The 17,418-nt window shown below is 40.5% G+C and overlaps 1 protein-coding gene across 16 annotated transcripts in view; it reads left to right on the plus strand.

Moving 5' to 3' along the window:
* Window positions 1-17,418, plus strand: part of IKZF2 (IKAROS family zinc finger 2) — a 149,417-nt gene that overhangs the window by 85,642 nt on the left and 46,357 nt on the right. For 14 of the 16 annotated variants that reach the window (XM_084779852.1, XM_084779860.1, XM_084779866.1 and 11 more), the window contains one exon: window positions 16,720-16,986. In XM_084779852.1, coding sequence (XP_084635978.1) covers window positions 16,720-16,986 — 267 coding nt within the window. The remainder of the gene's footprint in view (window positions 1-16,719; window positions 16,987-17,418) is intronic. The other 2 variants (XM_084779861.1, XM_084779862.1) reach the window with 1 other exon arrangement.

Genomic DNA, 17,418 nt, shown 5'->3' on the forward strand with positions numbered 1-17,418 from the left:
CTTGCAACTAGTAGCAGCGAGAAGAAATTTTAACCAAGCTTTTACTTTTTGACCAGTGTTGTATTAGTTGTCATGACAAGCTGGTGTTTAATAGTGGTGAATATAATGGGCTAAGGAGCTTTATTTTAGGTTTTCATTTCAACGTGTGTGTGTGTGTGTGTGTGTGTGTGTGTGTGTGTGTGTGTTTGTGTGTGTGTGTGTGTGTGTGTTTGTACGCTCATATTTTTAAGGTTTAGATTGTACTGCAGTGCTACTTTCCTGGTGAAAAAAAAGTTATATACTGCGTGTATGTTTCTGATGGAGACAGTCTAGGAATTATTAGTGAAGATTGCGAGTTGGGTGCTGTCGTGTGTATTTTTAACAGGAAGTAGTCTGCTTCCTTCACCTGTTTATTTGTAAAAACTGAAACCCTCATCAGTAACGTAGTAATGGAGCAAAGGTTTTGCGGAGGTGTGGTGGGGGCGTTGTGCGTGCCTCTGAGCCTTCCTTCCATGTTCTGGGCCTTTTTTCTGATCCCTTCTGCTCAGCCAGCCAGACTGTTGTAGAGCCATGTTCGCCCTTGTCTCCGTTTGGCATAAGCAACGTATGACGGCAAGGTGATGTGTTTAACTGTTGCAATGCTCTTGACACGTATCAGAGGATATGGAACAAAAGACATGAACCATCAACTCCTCTGGGTGGGACTACTATTATTTGCCAGCCTCAGGCCAGGTGTAAACTACAGTTTTAAAGCTTCTCGTTGCATTTGGTTCCTTTTCTCTGAAGAATTTTGCATCGCCTGATGGCATCACATCCCGTGCATTGGCACTTTAGTGAGGAGCTCTGTTTTAACGTTTCACATCTGAGTCAGTTCCTTTTGTCCTAATGAAAAGCATCAAGTGGGGGATGTTTGACTCACAGACGCTGGTGTGTAGCCTTATGAAGTTGTTCTGGTCCTTAACTCCATCGCCCACCAAATGAAGGCTGTACCTACAGGCAAACTGATACAAGAGTTAAAAATGGCTATTGGGATGGACCACCCACCTGAATGGGCCTTTGTAGGATGTTAGTGTCTCTCCCATCCTGCTCCTTCATCCTTTCCATTGAAAACCGCTCTTTCCTAAAAGGGACCCGTAATAAGTCAAGCGCTATGGCTCCGATGATGCTGCCTTTAACTGTACTGGACCTAAATCTTTCGTTGTCAGGAACACACTTTCCTGGATCGTTTTCCTACTGCCAGACTTTGTGGTTTTTTTTTTTTTTCAGAGACCTTTACTCTCTGAGCCGTACCGTGTCTTTTTCTGGGAACTGGTTTCCTCGTGTGGATTCTCTGTTTACAACTAGACTCTAGCTGGGCCTGGCTTGTTCGTGCGATGTGACTAGAGCAGTGGTTCTCCACCTGTGGGTAGCAGCAACCCCTGTGGGGGTTGACCGATCCCTTCACAGGGGACTGCATTAAAGGGTTGCAACATTAGGACTGTTGAGGGCCACACGCTAGAGTGTAGGTTGCACTTTGCAAATATGGCCCTAGAATACAGGGCCACAGCTGTACATACCCTGTGCATTTGGTATAAACAGCAGTAAAAACTTGGTTTTTGAGACACGATCTCCTGTAATTCAGATTGACCTCAGATTTTCCGTGTAGCTGAAGATAACCTTGACCATCTATCTGATCCTCCTGTCTCGACTGCTGGAAATATAGCTGGGCACCAATGACACCCAGTTTATAATAGTAAGAATTTTAATACAAAAAGAAAGAAGCTGAGTTTTCTATCTTCAGTATCCGTGTCTCTGGTTAGATCATGTCATTTATCCTGAATCTGCTCCCTCAACAGGCTACCTGCATACTCATACTGTTTTGAAAATAGTCACAAATAGAAGGCCAGTGATTTCCATGTTATTTTTAAAACTACATCAGATTTATCTCTCTGTTCATATTCACATTGTAGGTTTGTAATTTTAATGTCGTCTGGACCTTTAAAGCGTCATGAAGTTATGAAAGTTAATTTACTGGCTGGAAACATGGCTTAGCAATTAAGAGCACTTGCTGCTCATACAGGGGACCTGGCTTCAGTGGCCAGGATCTGCACTGCCTCTTACTCCAACCCCACCCCCATAGGCCCCAAGCCTGCATTGGCACACATATATACATAAAGGCAAGTACTCATGTTCATAAAAATGTAAATGAATACGTTTTTCAAAGAGAGTTCATTGAAAATTTTTGTTTTTCTTTTTCTCTGATTATAAAAACTGAACCAAACACTTGCTAATGATTCCAATATTGAAACAAGTAGTCAGGGTGTTGGGGGGAGGGGCAGGGAGTGTTAATACATATATGTGTGTGTGTATTTAAAATTTTTATTGTTCAGTGAAAGGAAAGCTGCCTTGCCATTGGGTAAAGCCATGCAACAGGTTTAAACTACTTAGAAAGGACATGCTATAGAGGAAAATTAAAGTAATTCAAATTATATCGTCAGATAAAGGGGTAGGGGGTGGCTTCCTTGTGCCAGGCACATGGTGTTCCCTTTGTTCCGGTGGCAGTTTCTGTGGTTTGTTTAGGTTTCAGTGTGTCCCAGAAGGTGTTGCTATACTGTGAAGGTGTTAGGCTGTGCTGCAATCAAACAGGAGGCGAAATGGAAGGCTCATAAAATGTCTTATCGCTTGAACCTTCCTGAGAGAAACCCTAGCTGAAACTTCTAAGTGGTCAGCTTGACATTTTAAGGCAATGAGAAGTTGTGTCATTATTTCTGGTCTACCACGGTAGTTAACGGAGAGGATTTAAAGTTCACTGCAGTAATTGCTGACAGCTTCCTCGGAATGAGAGGTGCTTTTAGTAAGCATCTGCAGTCTCTGGAAAGGCAGCCTGCTAGAGACCTGAAAGGGAAAGGTGGACGTTGTAAAATGAGAGGGACAAAAATGTAGATTGAGGCATTTTTTTTTTGTGCCCCTGAAGTAATTACATTCATTTTGTAGGTGGAAAAGAAGTAAAACGGCTTTTAATGGCTGTTCACGTGTTTATGGTCTCCAAGCGAAGAACAATGCCAGGCTTCCGAAATGCCCCTATATATCTTCAGGAACTAAAAATACAAAACCCGGTGGCCAGGTTGTCACGGGGAGCCAGGCAGGTAGTGTCACTGGACTTGGCACAGTTCGCGCAAAGTGCTAAAGCGGTGATCCCTGCTGTAAAAGCATTCCCCTCCCTGGAAACCTGCAATTTGCCTCAGTCCCAGATGGGGAGGAAGCTCGCAAACAGCCTCAAGCCATCCATAATGGCAGGGTTCACATCCTGACCGAGATGAAGCAGAAGAAAGGAGAAATTCAGAAGTGTCCATAACTATTCGAGTCGAGATTTTTATGCTTTTAGTGAAGGTCGCAGCACTTTTCTCTTTTGTTAAGTTGGGGTTGTTCTGTTTGTTTTGTCCACCCCCCCCCGGCCGGCCCCCCATTTCTGGATGCCGTCCAATAGTCAACTGAAAGGAACATGTGAGAGTGGGGCTTAAATCACACTCCAGTCTCTTCTACTTTAGCACCCCACATTTATTGCTTAGTAAAGAGCACCTCATACCCATGTCAGCCAGGTTCCCGTGTGTAAATTCCATGCATATATGTTCATGCACTTATATTTAATTTTATTCTCACGATGAACTTCCGAAATACAGTAGGACACTGAATTAAGATGTTGCGTTTAAGCCAGGAGTTTAAATGCACAATTTAATAGTTGTATCTTTATCCAAAATATAAACCTAAGAACACATTTTTGTGAATACGTTCACGCTGCCATACCAAATGACAATCATTATTAATTTCATAACTTGCTATTTATATGCAATTTAAAATAGTCTGATCCATTCTGGAAAAAGAAAGTTTACAGAGTAGAGGGACCTCAGGAACCCTGGCCTTTGGTGGGGTGCCTTACTACCTGTGTAGGTAGCAATTTACCCATTTCTCAGGTAAGGAGGTCAGGCCTCTTAGAAGGTGGTAGCCTGTCAAATTATAAGTGATGAGGACCAGCCCTTCAGTGCTAAAATCCCAAGTAAATAAAAGGAATAACAAAATGTGGTGTGTCCGGATTTTACATTCTCTGTTAATCTAGGCAGAAAGCCCCAAGCATTGTACATGAAGGATTACTAGTGGGATAAAGTACTCTCTTATTTGATAAGCACACTAGCTTACCTTTACGAGCTGAACAGCATTGATATTTGCTTCCACTATATGAGGACTGCTTTCCCTTAATGCTTAGAACTATGCCATTACGTTAATGTTCCATACACCACAGTTACCAGCCTCAGAAAGCAAGCTAAAGGGTGATTTGGAAATGGAGACAAACAACTCAAGAATACTCAGAATTTCCAGTGACAAATAGAAGGGAAACAAGCTTAAAGTGGCTATAGGTCAGAAGTTTCTTTTTCCACTGAGGAGTGTACAGAAGTATTTCTTGATCATTTATGTCTTATATTTCAGAGTGCCGTTTTGTAGTAGTTCAATATGCGGAGTGTTATATATCTTATAGTGCACAATCACTCTTAGAGAAAATGGGACACAAATATAATATACAGACATACAGACATACAATTCAGCCGAGAGAACATGACAGAGACATTGACCTGCAGTGTTACCGAGCCTGGCGCATGTTCGTGGGATAATGCGATACTTCATAGACTCACACATGGCGCAGTATTTAAGTTGGGCTAAAATGTTCTATCTCCTTTTGATTTGTAGCTTCTTCATTATGTAAACATTCAAAAATACTGTCTTTGGCCTCTTTGAAGTAGGTAGTGCCCTAGCACACCTGTAATTATCACCCCCCCCCCCCCGTGCACACTAGCACACTTTTACACCACAACCCTCTATTACTATCAGTCCCCAACACTGCACTCATTGACAGACAAGTCCTCATCTTTCCTTTCCTCCTGCTCCAGGCCTCTGCTAGCTGCCATTGTATGAGGTCAGTTGGTTTAGGTTCTATGAATGAGCAACATCGCGCAGTGTTTGCCTTTCTGTGCCTGCCTTTCTTCACCTAATATAATGATCCCTCGCGACATCCATTACATAAATGACAGGATTTCATTTCATTTTCGTGTAGCTGAGTAATAGTCTACGGTGACTCTACCATCTTTTCTTAACCTATTCATCAGTTGATTGACATACAGATTTAGTCTGTCTCTTAGCTATTATTACTAGGGTTGGAGTGAACATGGGTGTGTAGTCGTTTCTTAAGCAGGGCAGTCCATTTCCTTAGACTATCTACTGAGTGTTAAGAGTGCCAATTCATATAATAATACATTTTTTAAGATTCTGAAGAACTTCCATACCCTTTGCCACAAATCCTATCCTAATTCCAACAACAGCACCTGGGGAGGGGGTGGTCTCCCCTTGTTATCTTTTCCTTTTTGATAACAAGCAACCTTAATACATGGGGGGGGGGGCAGATATTTCATCGTGTTTCTGATTCGCATTTCCATGAGGATTAATGATGTTGAACCTTTTTTCATATACACCTGTTAGACATATATGTCTTTTGCATATTAAATGTCAATTTAATTCCCTTGTTTATATTTTGTGTGTGTGCGCAGAGGGCATGAAGGTAGTTATCAGGTGTGTTCCTTGGCTGCTTTACACCTCATCTTTTGAGAAAAGGTCTCTCGTTGATAGAACACACTGAAGTTGGGATTATAGACATCACTAATACACTCATTTTTTCCCACGGTGCTGGTGGTCCTAAGCCAGGTCCCCATGCTTTCACAGAACAGCACTTTACAAGCCCCCTTAACTCTTTGTTAACTGTATAGTTTGCAAATATTGTCTTCCATTGTGTAGATTGTCCCTTTAGTGACGTTTTCACTTTGCACTGCAGAAATTTTTCAGTTTGGTGAAACGACATTTGCTTAATTTTGGGTTTATTTCCTGTCACTGTGAGATCTTCCTCCAAAACTCTATGATGTGTCTAACGCCCTAAGCCTTACATTTTTCTCTCAGCCAATTCATATTGGCAAGTCTTGAATTTCACTATTATTTTTGGTTAGTTTTTTAAAAACGGGTATGAGACATGAATGTGCAACTGCCCACAGAACTTGATGAAAACATTGTCCTTGTCCTCTTTCCAAGTCTGCTCTTAGTATCTTCGTTAAAAATCAGGTGGTCATAGGAATGTGGGTCAATGTCCGACTCTCTGGTTTGTTGCATGTTTCACGGCAGTTTTTAATACCATTACCATGCTGTTTTAAGCAGCAAACCTTTGTAGCCCAGCTTGAGGCATGATTATGTAATGTCTCCTAGTTTTCTCCTTTTAGCCCTTTTGCTCTGGTAATTTGGGGGCTTTTGTGGCTTTGCTTTGTGACCTCTTCAATTTCTTTTAAGACAGTGTGTATTTCTTATCTGTAAGTGTGAGCAAGTGTATGTAGATACACATGTGTGTCATTTGCCATGTATGAGGTCAGAGCATCCCTTACAGGAGAGTCAGCTTTCTTCTTCCACCCAGGGGTTCAGACTTGAATCTACAGGCTGGTGGCAGGCACCTTTGCTCCCTGCGTCATCACACCAGCTCTGATTTCTTTCATCAGGGTCTTTACTATTTTCTGTGAAGAGTTCTTTTGTCTCTTCAGCTAAATTTATATGTAGAAGTTTTGTTTATTTTAATACTATTGCCAATGATGTAGCTTTGTGATTTCTGTTCCAGATAATGGCATATAACAATACCAATTTTTGCTATATATGTATATAATATAATGTATATATTAACAGAAAACAGTTTATGTATATATAGCATATGTGCTATATAATAGAAAGTGTTCACTCATTAGGATTAGAAAATAAGATATGTTCATAGTGATTTAGTAACGGTGCTGTCACTTTGGAAAAAAATCAGTATTTGGCACAGAGCTGATAAAAATTTGCCTGATAGTTGCCCTTAATCATCACTTTTTTTCTTCTTCCTTCTGACTGGTCAAAGTGCTTCACTGGCTGCACATTTCTAACTTAGCAACTTCACATCTTGGGACCGCATGTCAATATTTGACTCAAATATTGAAGTGTCTGGAGAATACCAGAGAAGGAATCCCGTTTATGTGATGGTATACATTCATGGTATGGTTTTGTCCAGAGTTATTAATAAGCAACTTTGCTTTGTGTGTTATATATTCTGTTACACTTAATACTCAGAATGCAATATCTTCATATTTATTAAACAGGAAAATTGAGACTTGGGTTTACTAAGGTCCTGTGGGCTGATAAGTGAACAGACTTGGCCTTAAGCTCCATGGTCCAGCTCATGCTCTCAATTTTTGCTTGCTCTACGTGACTACATGGCTCAGTGTCATGTGTTTATGTCGAGAATACAATCTCCTCTAGACGTACCATAGGAAATGGAGAGGTTTGGTAGGTGACCTCGCATCCCACCTTAGTAATTTAGAGACAGACATTCTAATCTCCCCTTTCCATTATGACTTCATATGCTGCTTTGCGATTTTTTTCCCTTTTAATATAGACGCCAGCACAAAATGCTCACTCAGTAAGACTGGAAGCTAAGCATGAAGGTTGTAAAGAGAATTGCTGTTGCCATTTTGTGGAAAACCAAAATAGACTTAGAAGTACTGAGATTTTTCTGGCAGATGTTTGGGTTCCTGTCACTTAATCACTGCATTCCTCTTGATATCTACTTTGTAAGTTTCCTTGGCTCTACCTTTATCACTGACCAGCCTGCATCACATGGGCCACATGTGGAAACTTTATATAATGCAGACAAATCAGAGGGTGCTTATAAGGAATACCTTGGAAAGACCTTCTTCTAGCCTTGATCTCAATAAGTATGGGCCAAGGATGATTGAGCTGTGTATGTACAGCTTTTTATTCCCGTCACTTTGGATATTCCCTTAGCTACAATTGTCTTGTAATAGAAACGCCTGCTCCATTCCTTATCACTGTCTTTTCAGTGCACAGTGCTGCCTTCTGACCTGGTTAAGTGTCCTTAGTGGCCTCCGGTGATCCTGTGTCATGGTTCCCTTTGGGAGCATGCCCACTGGGCTGGATTGTATAGTAATGATTTTCCTCAATACAGAAGTTAGGTTAAGAGTTTGGTTCTCCCCCTAATTAAAAATATTTCCCAATGTGATTTGTTTTGTAAGCCTCCCATAGTTATGTTAAACACATGATTGCCAAACACCAGTTCAAAGTCAATTGCTCTTACATGAGATGAAATCCATGCTCAGAAAACTTGGCAGTAGAAGCTGGTCTTTTTTCCAAACATACTCTCACACAATTTTCTCCTTACCCCAAACTGACAAACTAATTACCCATATTAAACATTGCATTGTGCATGTACACACTGGGCTAAGTTACCATTTCTTCGTGCTGGCTTTCCTTTTGTGTTAACTAATAAGTAGTCACTAGCCCTGCTTGTGATGAACAGAAGATAAAGCAAGAGTTTGGTCCTCGTTGAGGGCTGGCTCCCAGTCTCAGCTGATTCTGAAAAGCTGTACAATTTTAAAAGTATTATTTTACCCATAATACGAAGATGAAAATATACTTTACTATAAAGTCTCATAATAGCATATGGACGTTCCTCCTGTCCTGTAGCAATATTATCTTGTTGATGTTTTGTGCTTAAAACCTTTCTCTGTGTCAGGTTTCTCAGGTGTGGTTAATTTTTGCAACTTTTCAGTAACTTAAGAAGTAAAGGAAAATGCCTATGTCAGCAGCAGCTGTTCAACACAATGTACAGGAAGTGGCTATCGTGTGTGGAGTCATAGAAGGCTGGATTGGCTCCCACGGAGTCTACACTAGATTGCCTCTGAACACACTAGTGTTGGGCATCATAAAATTAAAGCTTACGAGGAAATGAAATGGCCACAGTGTTAGGCCAACATAAATTTCACAGGAAGAGAATTTTGTAGCCTGAAAACGTTCCTGAAAATGGTAATGACAGATTTCACCTCAGCAGTGTGCTTATTTGAATGGGGAAAGGCAGGGGCGATGGCATTACTTCGTAAGTGCCTGGAGTGTTGTCCTAAGGACCCGAGTGTGGAGCTTTGATGCCCATGTTAAAAAAAAAAAAATCAATACTCACCAAAGCCAGGCCTAGTGAGGGTATAGGTAGAAACAAATGGATCCATGGAGTTCTTTAGCCATATAGCAGAGCCAAAACAATGAGCTCCAGGTTCAGAAAGAGCCCGTCTCAAAAATAAGGTGGAAAGTGATTGAAGAATACACCCACCTTGGGACCCTCCACACAAATTCATAGACAAGCACACACTGGCACAAACATGCACACATACTCTCTCTCTCTCTCTCTCTCTCTCTCTCTCTCTCTCTCTCTCTCTCTCTCTCTGTGTGTGTGTGTGTGTGTGCGTGCGTGTGTGTGTGTGCATATGTGTGTGTCTCTCACACACACATATGCACACACGCACACACATGCGCGCGCGCGCGCACACACACACACACACACACACACACACAATATTGTGAAGAGCTTCAAAATGCTGGCCACAAAGAGCTCAGCTGCTGTTTGGTGACACCAGTGTCTGGACTTGTCCAACCCTTCATAAAACAAATACACTAAGGATCTTGTGAGGGAGCTGTTTTGCAAGACTTACCCATCATGTATCCACAGTTAACAGGAATAAGGTTTTTAGATCCTTTGAAATTTCACCATGGAGTTAAAATGATTTCCTATACTTTAAGATAACTCTGGGTAAGATGGTTTTTATTTTGTTTGGCCTGTTGGTAGATCCACGGTAAATACTTGTACTTCCATCAGTTTTGAAGGCACTTTGCTTCGCTAACACTTTATTTAAACAGCTGATGGACTAGTAACACAGATTTAATCAAGTTTGCTGTGTCTTTTCCTAAAGACACAGATTCAACTTCAGCAGATGATTAGATAGAGGTCTTGAATCAATTATGTGTTTAATGTCATTTCACGCAACCAGCAATGACTGAGAAAAATTGTTTTTGAGTTTTAAAAAAAATCCCTTAAGTGCCCACTTGAATTCGTACACAGCACAAACCAAGGGTATAAAAATAGAATCACACATAACTGCTTTAGTTTGGGAAAAATTAAATTTTAGTCTTCTTTTCGTCTTCTTGTAAAACTAACATCACTTGAGCTCCCTTCGTATTGTTTTTATTAAAACTCTTAATTTGAAGTTTAGTACTGGAGAGAGAGAGAGAGAGAGAGAGAGAGAGAGAGAGAGAGAGAGAGGGAGGGAGGGAGGGAGGGAGGGAGGGAGGGAGAGAGAGAGAGAGAGAGAGAGAGAGAGAGAGAGAGAGAGAGAGAGAGAGAGAAGGAGAGAGAGAGAGAGCGCGCTCAGTCAGTAAAGTGCTTGCCGTGCAAGCATGAGAGGCTGAGTTTAATCCACAGAGCTTATGTCAAAAACTGGATGTGGCATCATGAGGCAATCCCAGGGATAAGAAGACAGAAACTCCAGTATCCCCAAGACTTGCCGACCAGCTAGCCTTGGGTCCTTGGTAAGTTTCCAGGCTAGTGAAAGACCCTGTCTTAACAACAACAACAACAGAAGTTTTTTTTAAGGTATATAGTACTCGAGAAATTATACTCAAAGTTGTTCTCTGGCCTACACATACACACACACACACACACACACACACACACACACACACACACACACCCCAAAATTGAAAACTTAAAATTGTTTTTGAAAAAACTGAAGGCACCAATGTGACACAAAGTAATCCAGAAAACGTGTCCTATAGTCTACATGATTAATGCACACACCCTTGCAAAGGAAGGAAAATCACAAGGCCGTGTATTCTTCCCCTGTCCAGGAAGTTTAACTAATCCGCCTGTGTGTGAGTAGAATCCGATCATACTAGTAATAAAATTGTAAGTTGTAAAAAACTTATATAATCAAAATATTTTGACAATTACATTTCCAGTTCTGGTTGCTATGGTATTCCCACAACTTTCCAGCTAAAATTTAATGAAATTATTTTAAAAACCGAATTATCTTATGGAAAGTAAAATTTATCTTCTTAATTTGTGACAATTTAGAATTAGCTTAATATAGTCTGCCATACATACAAAAATCTTACTTTTAAGTTATTTCATATTACTTGACTGAGTTATTCACCTGTGAGTGCAAAAAGTCTCGTGTGTTGCAAAGATGGGTACATGGGCAAAATTAGAGGTATAGATATATAGTAAAATGGCCAATTTATCCAACATGACCAAGGGAAACTCTCCTTAACCTTTGTACTGTTTCTCAATAAATTTGTTGTGTAAGTAAATTCTATTAATTAAATATCTGTCATATTTAGGTACACATTCCTTCATGACCTCTTTCTATGTGCATGCTACCTTATTAATGTGAGTTTCTTATTAAGTTAATGGGTTTTGTTTTACTTTTAATCATCAACCTTCAATAAGTGTTAAACAAAACAGCAGCAGGTATTTTAGTATTCTTCCCTTTCTTGGTAAGAAAGTCATGTTAGAGACCTAACCTAGGTCTTTGTATATGCTCAGCAAGCACTTCTCTTGAGTTATACTCCTGACCTTAGTTCTGTGACATTATCATCATCATCATCATCATCATCATCATCATCATCATCATTATTATTATATTTGAGACAATTTTTATATTTTAAAATATTTCAATTTAAAATTTTAAATATATTTTGATCATATTCTTTATCTCACTCAAGTCCTTCCAGATCCTTTCTCCAACCTTACCCACCCAAATTTAAGTTCTCAAAAAACAGACAAAAACTCAACCTCTATGAGAGATGGTTCATGTGAGTGTAACATTCACATGTGGATACAACACCACCTCACATTTTACTTTTTAGTTCATTCTCATCAAATACTCTACTTTTGTTTTAGCCTAATTGTGGTGGAAGGCAAAATTGCATTGCTACATATTGAGTTAATTTCTTAACAGCTGTGAAACTGTTACTAGTGTTATTTTGCTATTTGTTTTTACATGCTACTGTGTGTGTGTGTGTTTTACAATAGTCTCTATCTGTTTACCTGTATGTAAATTTTCAGTCAGTGTTCTCCTTAATGCCTCACTAATGAATGAAAGGCAAGTGTAGTGTGGCTCTCTACTCCCTGTAACATCTCTAGACACAGTGATGATGAAACTTCTGAGTGTAAATAACGTAGTATGGTGAAACTTTGAATGTACATAGCCTAGTATGGTGAAGCTTCTGAGTGCAGATAGCCCAGTATGGTGAATCTTCTGAGTGCAGATAGCCCAGTATGGTGAATCTTCTGAGTGCAGATAGCCCAGTATGGTGAATCTTCTGAGTGCAGATAGCCCAGTATGGTGAAGCTTCTGAATGCGGATAGCCCAGTATGGTGAAGCTTCTGAGTGTAGATAGCCCAGTATGGTGAAGCTTCTGAGTGTAGATAGCCCAGTATGGTGAAGCTTCTGAATGCGGATAGCCCAGTATGGTGAAGCTTCTGAGTGCAGATAGCCCAGTATGGTGAAGCTTCTGAGTGCAGATAGCCCAGTATGGTGAAGCTTCTGAGTGTAGATAGCCCAGTATGGTGAAGCTTCTGAGTGTAGATAGCCCAGTATGGTGAAGCTTCTGAGTGTAGATAGCCCAGTATGGTGAATCTTCTGAGTACAGATAGCCCAGTATGGTGAAGCTTCTGAGTGCAGATAGCCCAGTATGGTGAATCTTCTGAGTGCAGATAGCCCAGTATGGTGAAGCTTCTGAATGCGGATAGCCCAGTATGGTGAATCTTCTGAATGCAGATAGCCCAGTATGGTGAAGCTTCTGAGTGCAGATAGCCCAGTATGGTGAAGCTTCTGAATGCAGATAGCCCAGTATGGTGAAGCTTCTGAGTGCAGATAGCCCAGTATGGTGAATCTTCTGAATGCAGATAGCCCAGTATGGTGAAGCTTCTGAGTGCAGATAGCCCAGTATGGTGAAGCTTCTGAGTGCAGATAGCCCAGTATGGTGAAGCTTCTGAGTGCAGATAGCCCAGTATGGTGAAGCTTCTGAGTGTAGATAGCCCAGTATGGTGAAGCTTCTGAATGCAGATAGCCCAGTATGGTGAATCTTCTGAGTGCAGATAGCCCAGTATGGTGAAGCTTCTGAATGCAGATAGCCCAGTATGGTGAAGCTTCTGAGTGCAGATAGCCCAGTATGGTGAAGCTTCTGAATGCGGATAGCCCAGTATGGTGAAGCTTCTGAATGCGGATAGCCCAGTATGGTGAAGCTTCTGAGTGCAGATAGCCCAGTGTGCTTACTAAAGAAGCTAATAGATGAATAACCAAGAAGTTATATTTTCCAAAAGAGCTCTGCTATAGACTGTATTTAGTCTATATATAGTCTGAAAGAACACATGAGACTTACATAAAATTAAATTAGCTTCAGACTTATATAGAATGAAGTTAACCTGTTTATAAGACATCTTCCTAGACTACATTATAAAAATAAGTCCATGTAGTGAAGATCAAAAGTCCAATTTCAAAAACTTGAAAACTAAACTGCTATTAACATTATATTCAGTGGTTGATAGTTGTATTAGGGTCATATTTTGATTCAAATGGTGACAGTCAACTCTTTAATAGTGTAAAAATTTTAGTTGTTACTTTTCCCATAACACTTGAATTTTTATCATTAAATACTTAAAACATTAGAGGTGCTCTGTCATAATTAGAAACATCTTATGCTAAAAATAAATCACGCCATAGTTATTTGGAGCAAAGGTCTTCTGTTTAGTAGTTAGTTAAAGGCAGTTTTATTTACTTTGCAACTTCTTTAACATAGACTTTCATCCTATCTTTAGACATACACTTTAGAAATGTGTTATTATTAGGTGTTTTTTTCTAATATGGGCTACCATTTTGGTGATGTTTAGTCTATGGCATGTATGTTGAAATGTGTTACATTCTCCTAATTATCATTGTGAGGGCAGTGATGAGACATGAGTTTACACACCACAAGCAATGTTTCTTCTAGCAGCAGCACAGAAAACACTACTGTAATTTTTATCATTTTTCCTCTGTCAGTTTCAGCAGAATAAACATCTCTCCAGTGTTTCTACCCAGTGTACTCTCCTAGGGAGAACAGATCCTGATGGGCATATTTTAATCCAACAGTACTTTGTAAGGCATTTTATCCATTGCTGGTTTTAGGTGTTCTCATCTTAATGTCCTCTCACTAAGGAAAAAGATAACATTATGTTTAAAATCAAGCCATATTTTGTGTAATTCTGTCCTACTTGAGATTTGAGAAGTCTATACTTCTAGGCTAAAAATCTGCACATGCGGGTATATATTTCTTGAGTTCATGAGCAAGCTTCATGCTGATTAAAACTCTGCTTGGCAAACAATAATTCATGAGTCAACTTGTAAGCCGAAGTACTTGCAAAATACATCAGCATCGCAGAGCTAGGTTCCTGGGTAACGGGGAATTGGCCTCGAGGAAGTCCTGGGTATAAATGTTCCTAGTAAGTTTTTTTTTCATATTTGGAATAGTTGCATATACATGACGAGGTATCTCGGGAAGAGATTTGAAGTCTAAACAGAAGTAGTTCTGTAAAATATTTCCAACATGCTCCCCTGTTGGCTACAACCTGTGTCATGTTGTTGGTTATAGAGTATCCGGCTTGCGCTGTCACACTAGCCCTAAAATCATTTTAGATACTGGAAAAAATTGGTTTGTTTTTTTTTTTTTAGACTAAAAAAAAATTTAAACTCAATGTGAAAAGTTTGACAACCTGATAGGAAAAAATGGGCAAATAGTGTTGATGAACAGTTTTCAGACAAAGAAAAGGCATTTCCATTTATAACAGTAAACTCTCATAATTTTAAATGTATGTAAAACTGCAGGACCTTTCACACTGATCGTTCTGTGTGGACATCTATATATGTAATAGCAACAAAGAATGAGTGATCATAAATCTCCGCTGAGGAAAGTCTGGATATATCATTTATTCTACATTTTAAATGGATTCAGATAGACTTCTAGATGTGCACTTCACAATCGCACTTCATTTTAAGACAGAGACTGAGGGATTTTGAGCATTGGCTAAGAATGACATAATGTTAACATTTGACCCTTTATATTGTTTCATCTTTCTTTACAATGGCATGGAATTTATAACATAAAGCAGGATTGGAGGAATAAAACACCTAAGCCCAGTGAGTAAACGCTGCTCGACCATCCCCTATATGTCATGAGGTCTGAGGGCATGCTGGGGATACAGTTTTGATACAGCTTCTTCTCCCCTCAATACCCAGCAGGCTCATCTCATTTCTAAACTGCTAGATTCAGTAAGGATGGCTGTTCTGTTGTGGATTATAGAAGCAGTTTACATTGCACGAGTTAATTGATCTTCAGGAAACCCTTACAAAGTAATTGTAGCACTCTATAGCCTAAATAAAAAAATGAGAGAAGCCTGTTCGCTGAGGTTATGCTCAGATCAGCCCTGAGAAGTGGGGGCGTTACCATCTCCATTCTGGGGGGGGGTGGGACAGGGAGAAATGGCAAGTTCTCTAAGATGCATAGAAATTTAAGAGTGCATCTTCATTCTTATTAAACTGTTCTGCCCGAGCCTTATTCAGCAATCTGAAGTCATCGCCACTTTTCAAACGCATGATGCAAGATTCGTAGGTTAAGTAATTAGTCTAGAATTGTACTGCTGGCACTCTGTGGCATACTGCCTCCTATCAGAGAGCTCTACAGAGACGGACGGGGATGGCTGTTTTGATGGCTCCCTGTCCCAGTAAGCACTAGAGGTGAGTCACAGCATACCTACCTTCTCCAGGAAAATGACGGAAAATGACCGTGGTAAAAAGAGCATACTTATGAACTCATGCAGGTAGTAGCCAACTAATTTGTTATGTCTAATAGCGTTGGTGTGGATCCTTAAGACACTTTAAAGATCAGGCTACAGAAGCCCGATGTAGCTTAAAGCTTGCCTCTGCTTTGCAGAAAGACTCATCCATTTAGACTGAAGGCTGTGCTAACAGAATTCCAGCTTTTCTGTGGGATGATCCAAACACAGCAAAGCGAAGGCATTACATTTCCTCACAGTCGCAAGTGTGTACATGCTTGCTATGCCATTCCTGTCTTTAGCTGCTCATTGCTTTGTAGAGATCAGGGCTAGAGCACTGTGGCTTACAACCGCGCATGTTCCACACAGGACTATTTTTGTTGTACCTTAGGAAACAAAAAGCAGGGTAATTTAAGACGCCAAGGCATGTGCACTTTGCCTCACATTGATACAGCTCTCTGCTGAATGTTTGTGTTTAGTCTGACTTGGGGACATTTGCCTTGACAGTGTGCCTTCATATGTGACAGGCATTCGTGGGATTAAGATCTTGAGTTGTTTCTCTTGCCCTGTGCAGAAGCAGGTTGACACAAGTACTCCGATGTGAAGCAGGGAATGGGAAATAAATATGATTGTTAAATTAAGATGAGGCATGGCTTAGTGGGTTAAGCAATACTTAACCTCCTGTCTTCCACACATGCTTTTCATTCTTAGAAACTTCAGTGACAAACTTTGAAAAGTGCAAGAATAAGTTGATAACCTGCATAAAAGCAACATAGCTGAGTGAAATAAATGAGTGTGTGCCGAAATGAAGGGTCCTTTGTGCACCGGGGGTGCCCCTGAGCTGTCTGCTGTCTACCAAAGACTCACTCATTAGAAGAGCATTGAACACAGTATGGGTTGACTTTAGCATATCACTTCCATCTGCTCCACAGGGTGACAGTACGCCAGAAAGAAACAGAGGTTCCAGCGCGTAACAATGCCTTTTAAATTTACAGCAAATTCCGTAAAGCTAGAAATGCAGAGCGATGAAGAGTGTGACAGGAAACCCCTCAGCCGTGAAGACGAGATCAGGGGCCATGACGAGAGGAGCAGCCTAGAAGAACCCCTAATTGAGGGCAGCGAGGTGGCCGACAACAGGAAAGTCCAGGATCTCCAAGGCGAGGGAGGAATCCGGCTTCCGAATGGTAAACTGAAATGTGACGTCTGTGGCATGGTTTGCATTGGGCCCAATGTGCTTATGGTACATAAAAGGAGTCACACTGGTAAGCAGCTGAACGCATCACCTGATGACTGCCTGCGGCGTCTGATGTTGATATTACCTGATATCTATTCTCTTTCCTTTTTATTCAGGGGTGGCGATGTGTCAAGCTACCTTTTCAGAATCCTGCTAGTTAGTATTGGATTGCTGGGGAGCAGAAAGTAGCCTGGGTCTTGACTTCCAGCCTTCAAATCTGAATAGCATGTCTGAAAAGAAGTTTGGGATTCAGTTTCCACAGTTCTTAATATAGCCATAATATGATAATGGTTCAAAAGGTATAGGAGAATTTCATAGAGTAGTTTAAGCTGCTTATACTTGTATATGTATTTTACCATACCCATGGGCAGGTTGCCGTAGTTTGCTTCCTAGGGCCTTATACCATGGAACAGCACATTCACATTTATATAGATGGACCATTTTCACTTTAGTTAACTCC

The sequence above is a fragment of the Acomys minous genome, assembly GCF_964271855.1.
Source record: "Acomys minous genome assembly, chromosome: 4".
Classification (NCBI taxonomy): domain Eukaryota; kingdom Metazoa; phylum Chordata; class Mammalia; order Rodentia; family Muridae; genus Acomys; species Acomys minous.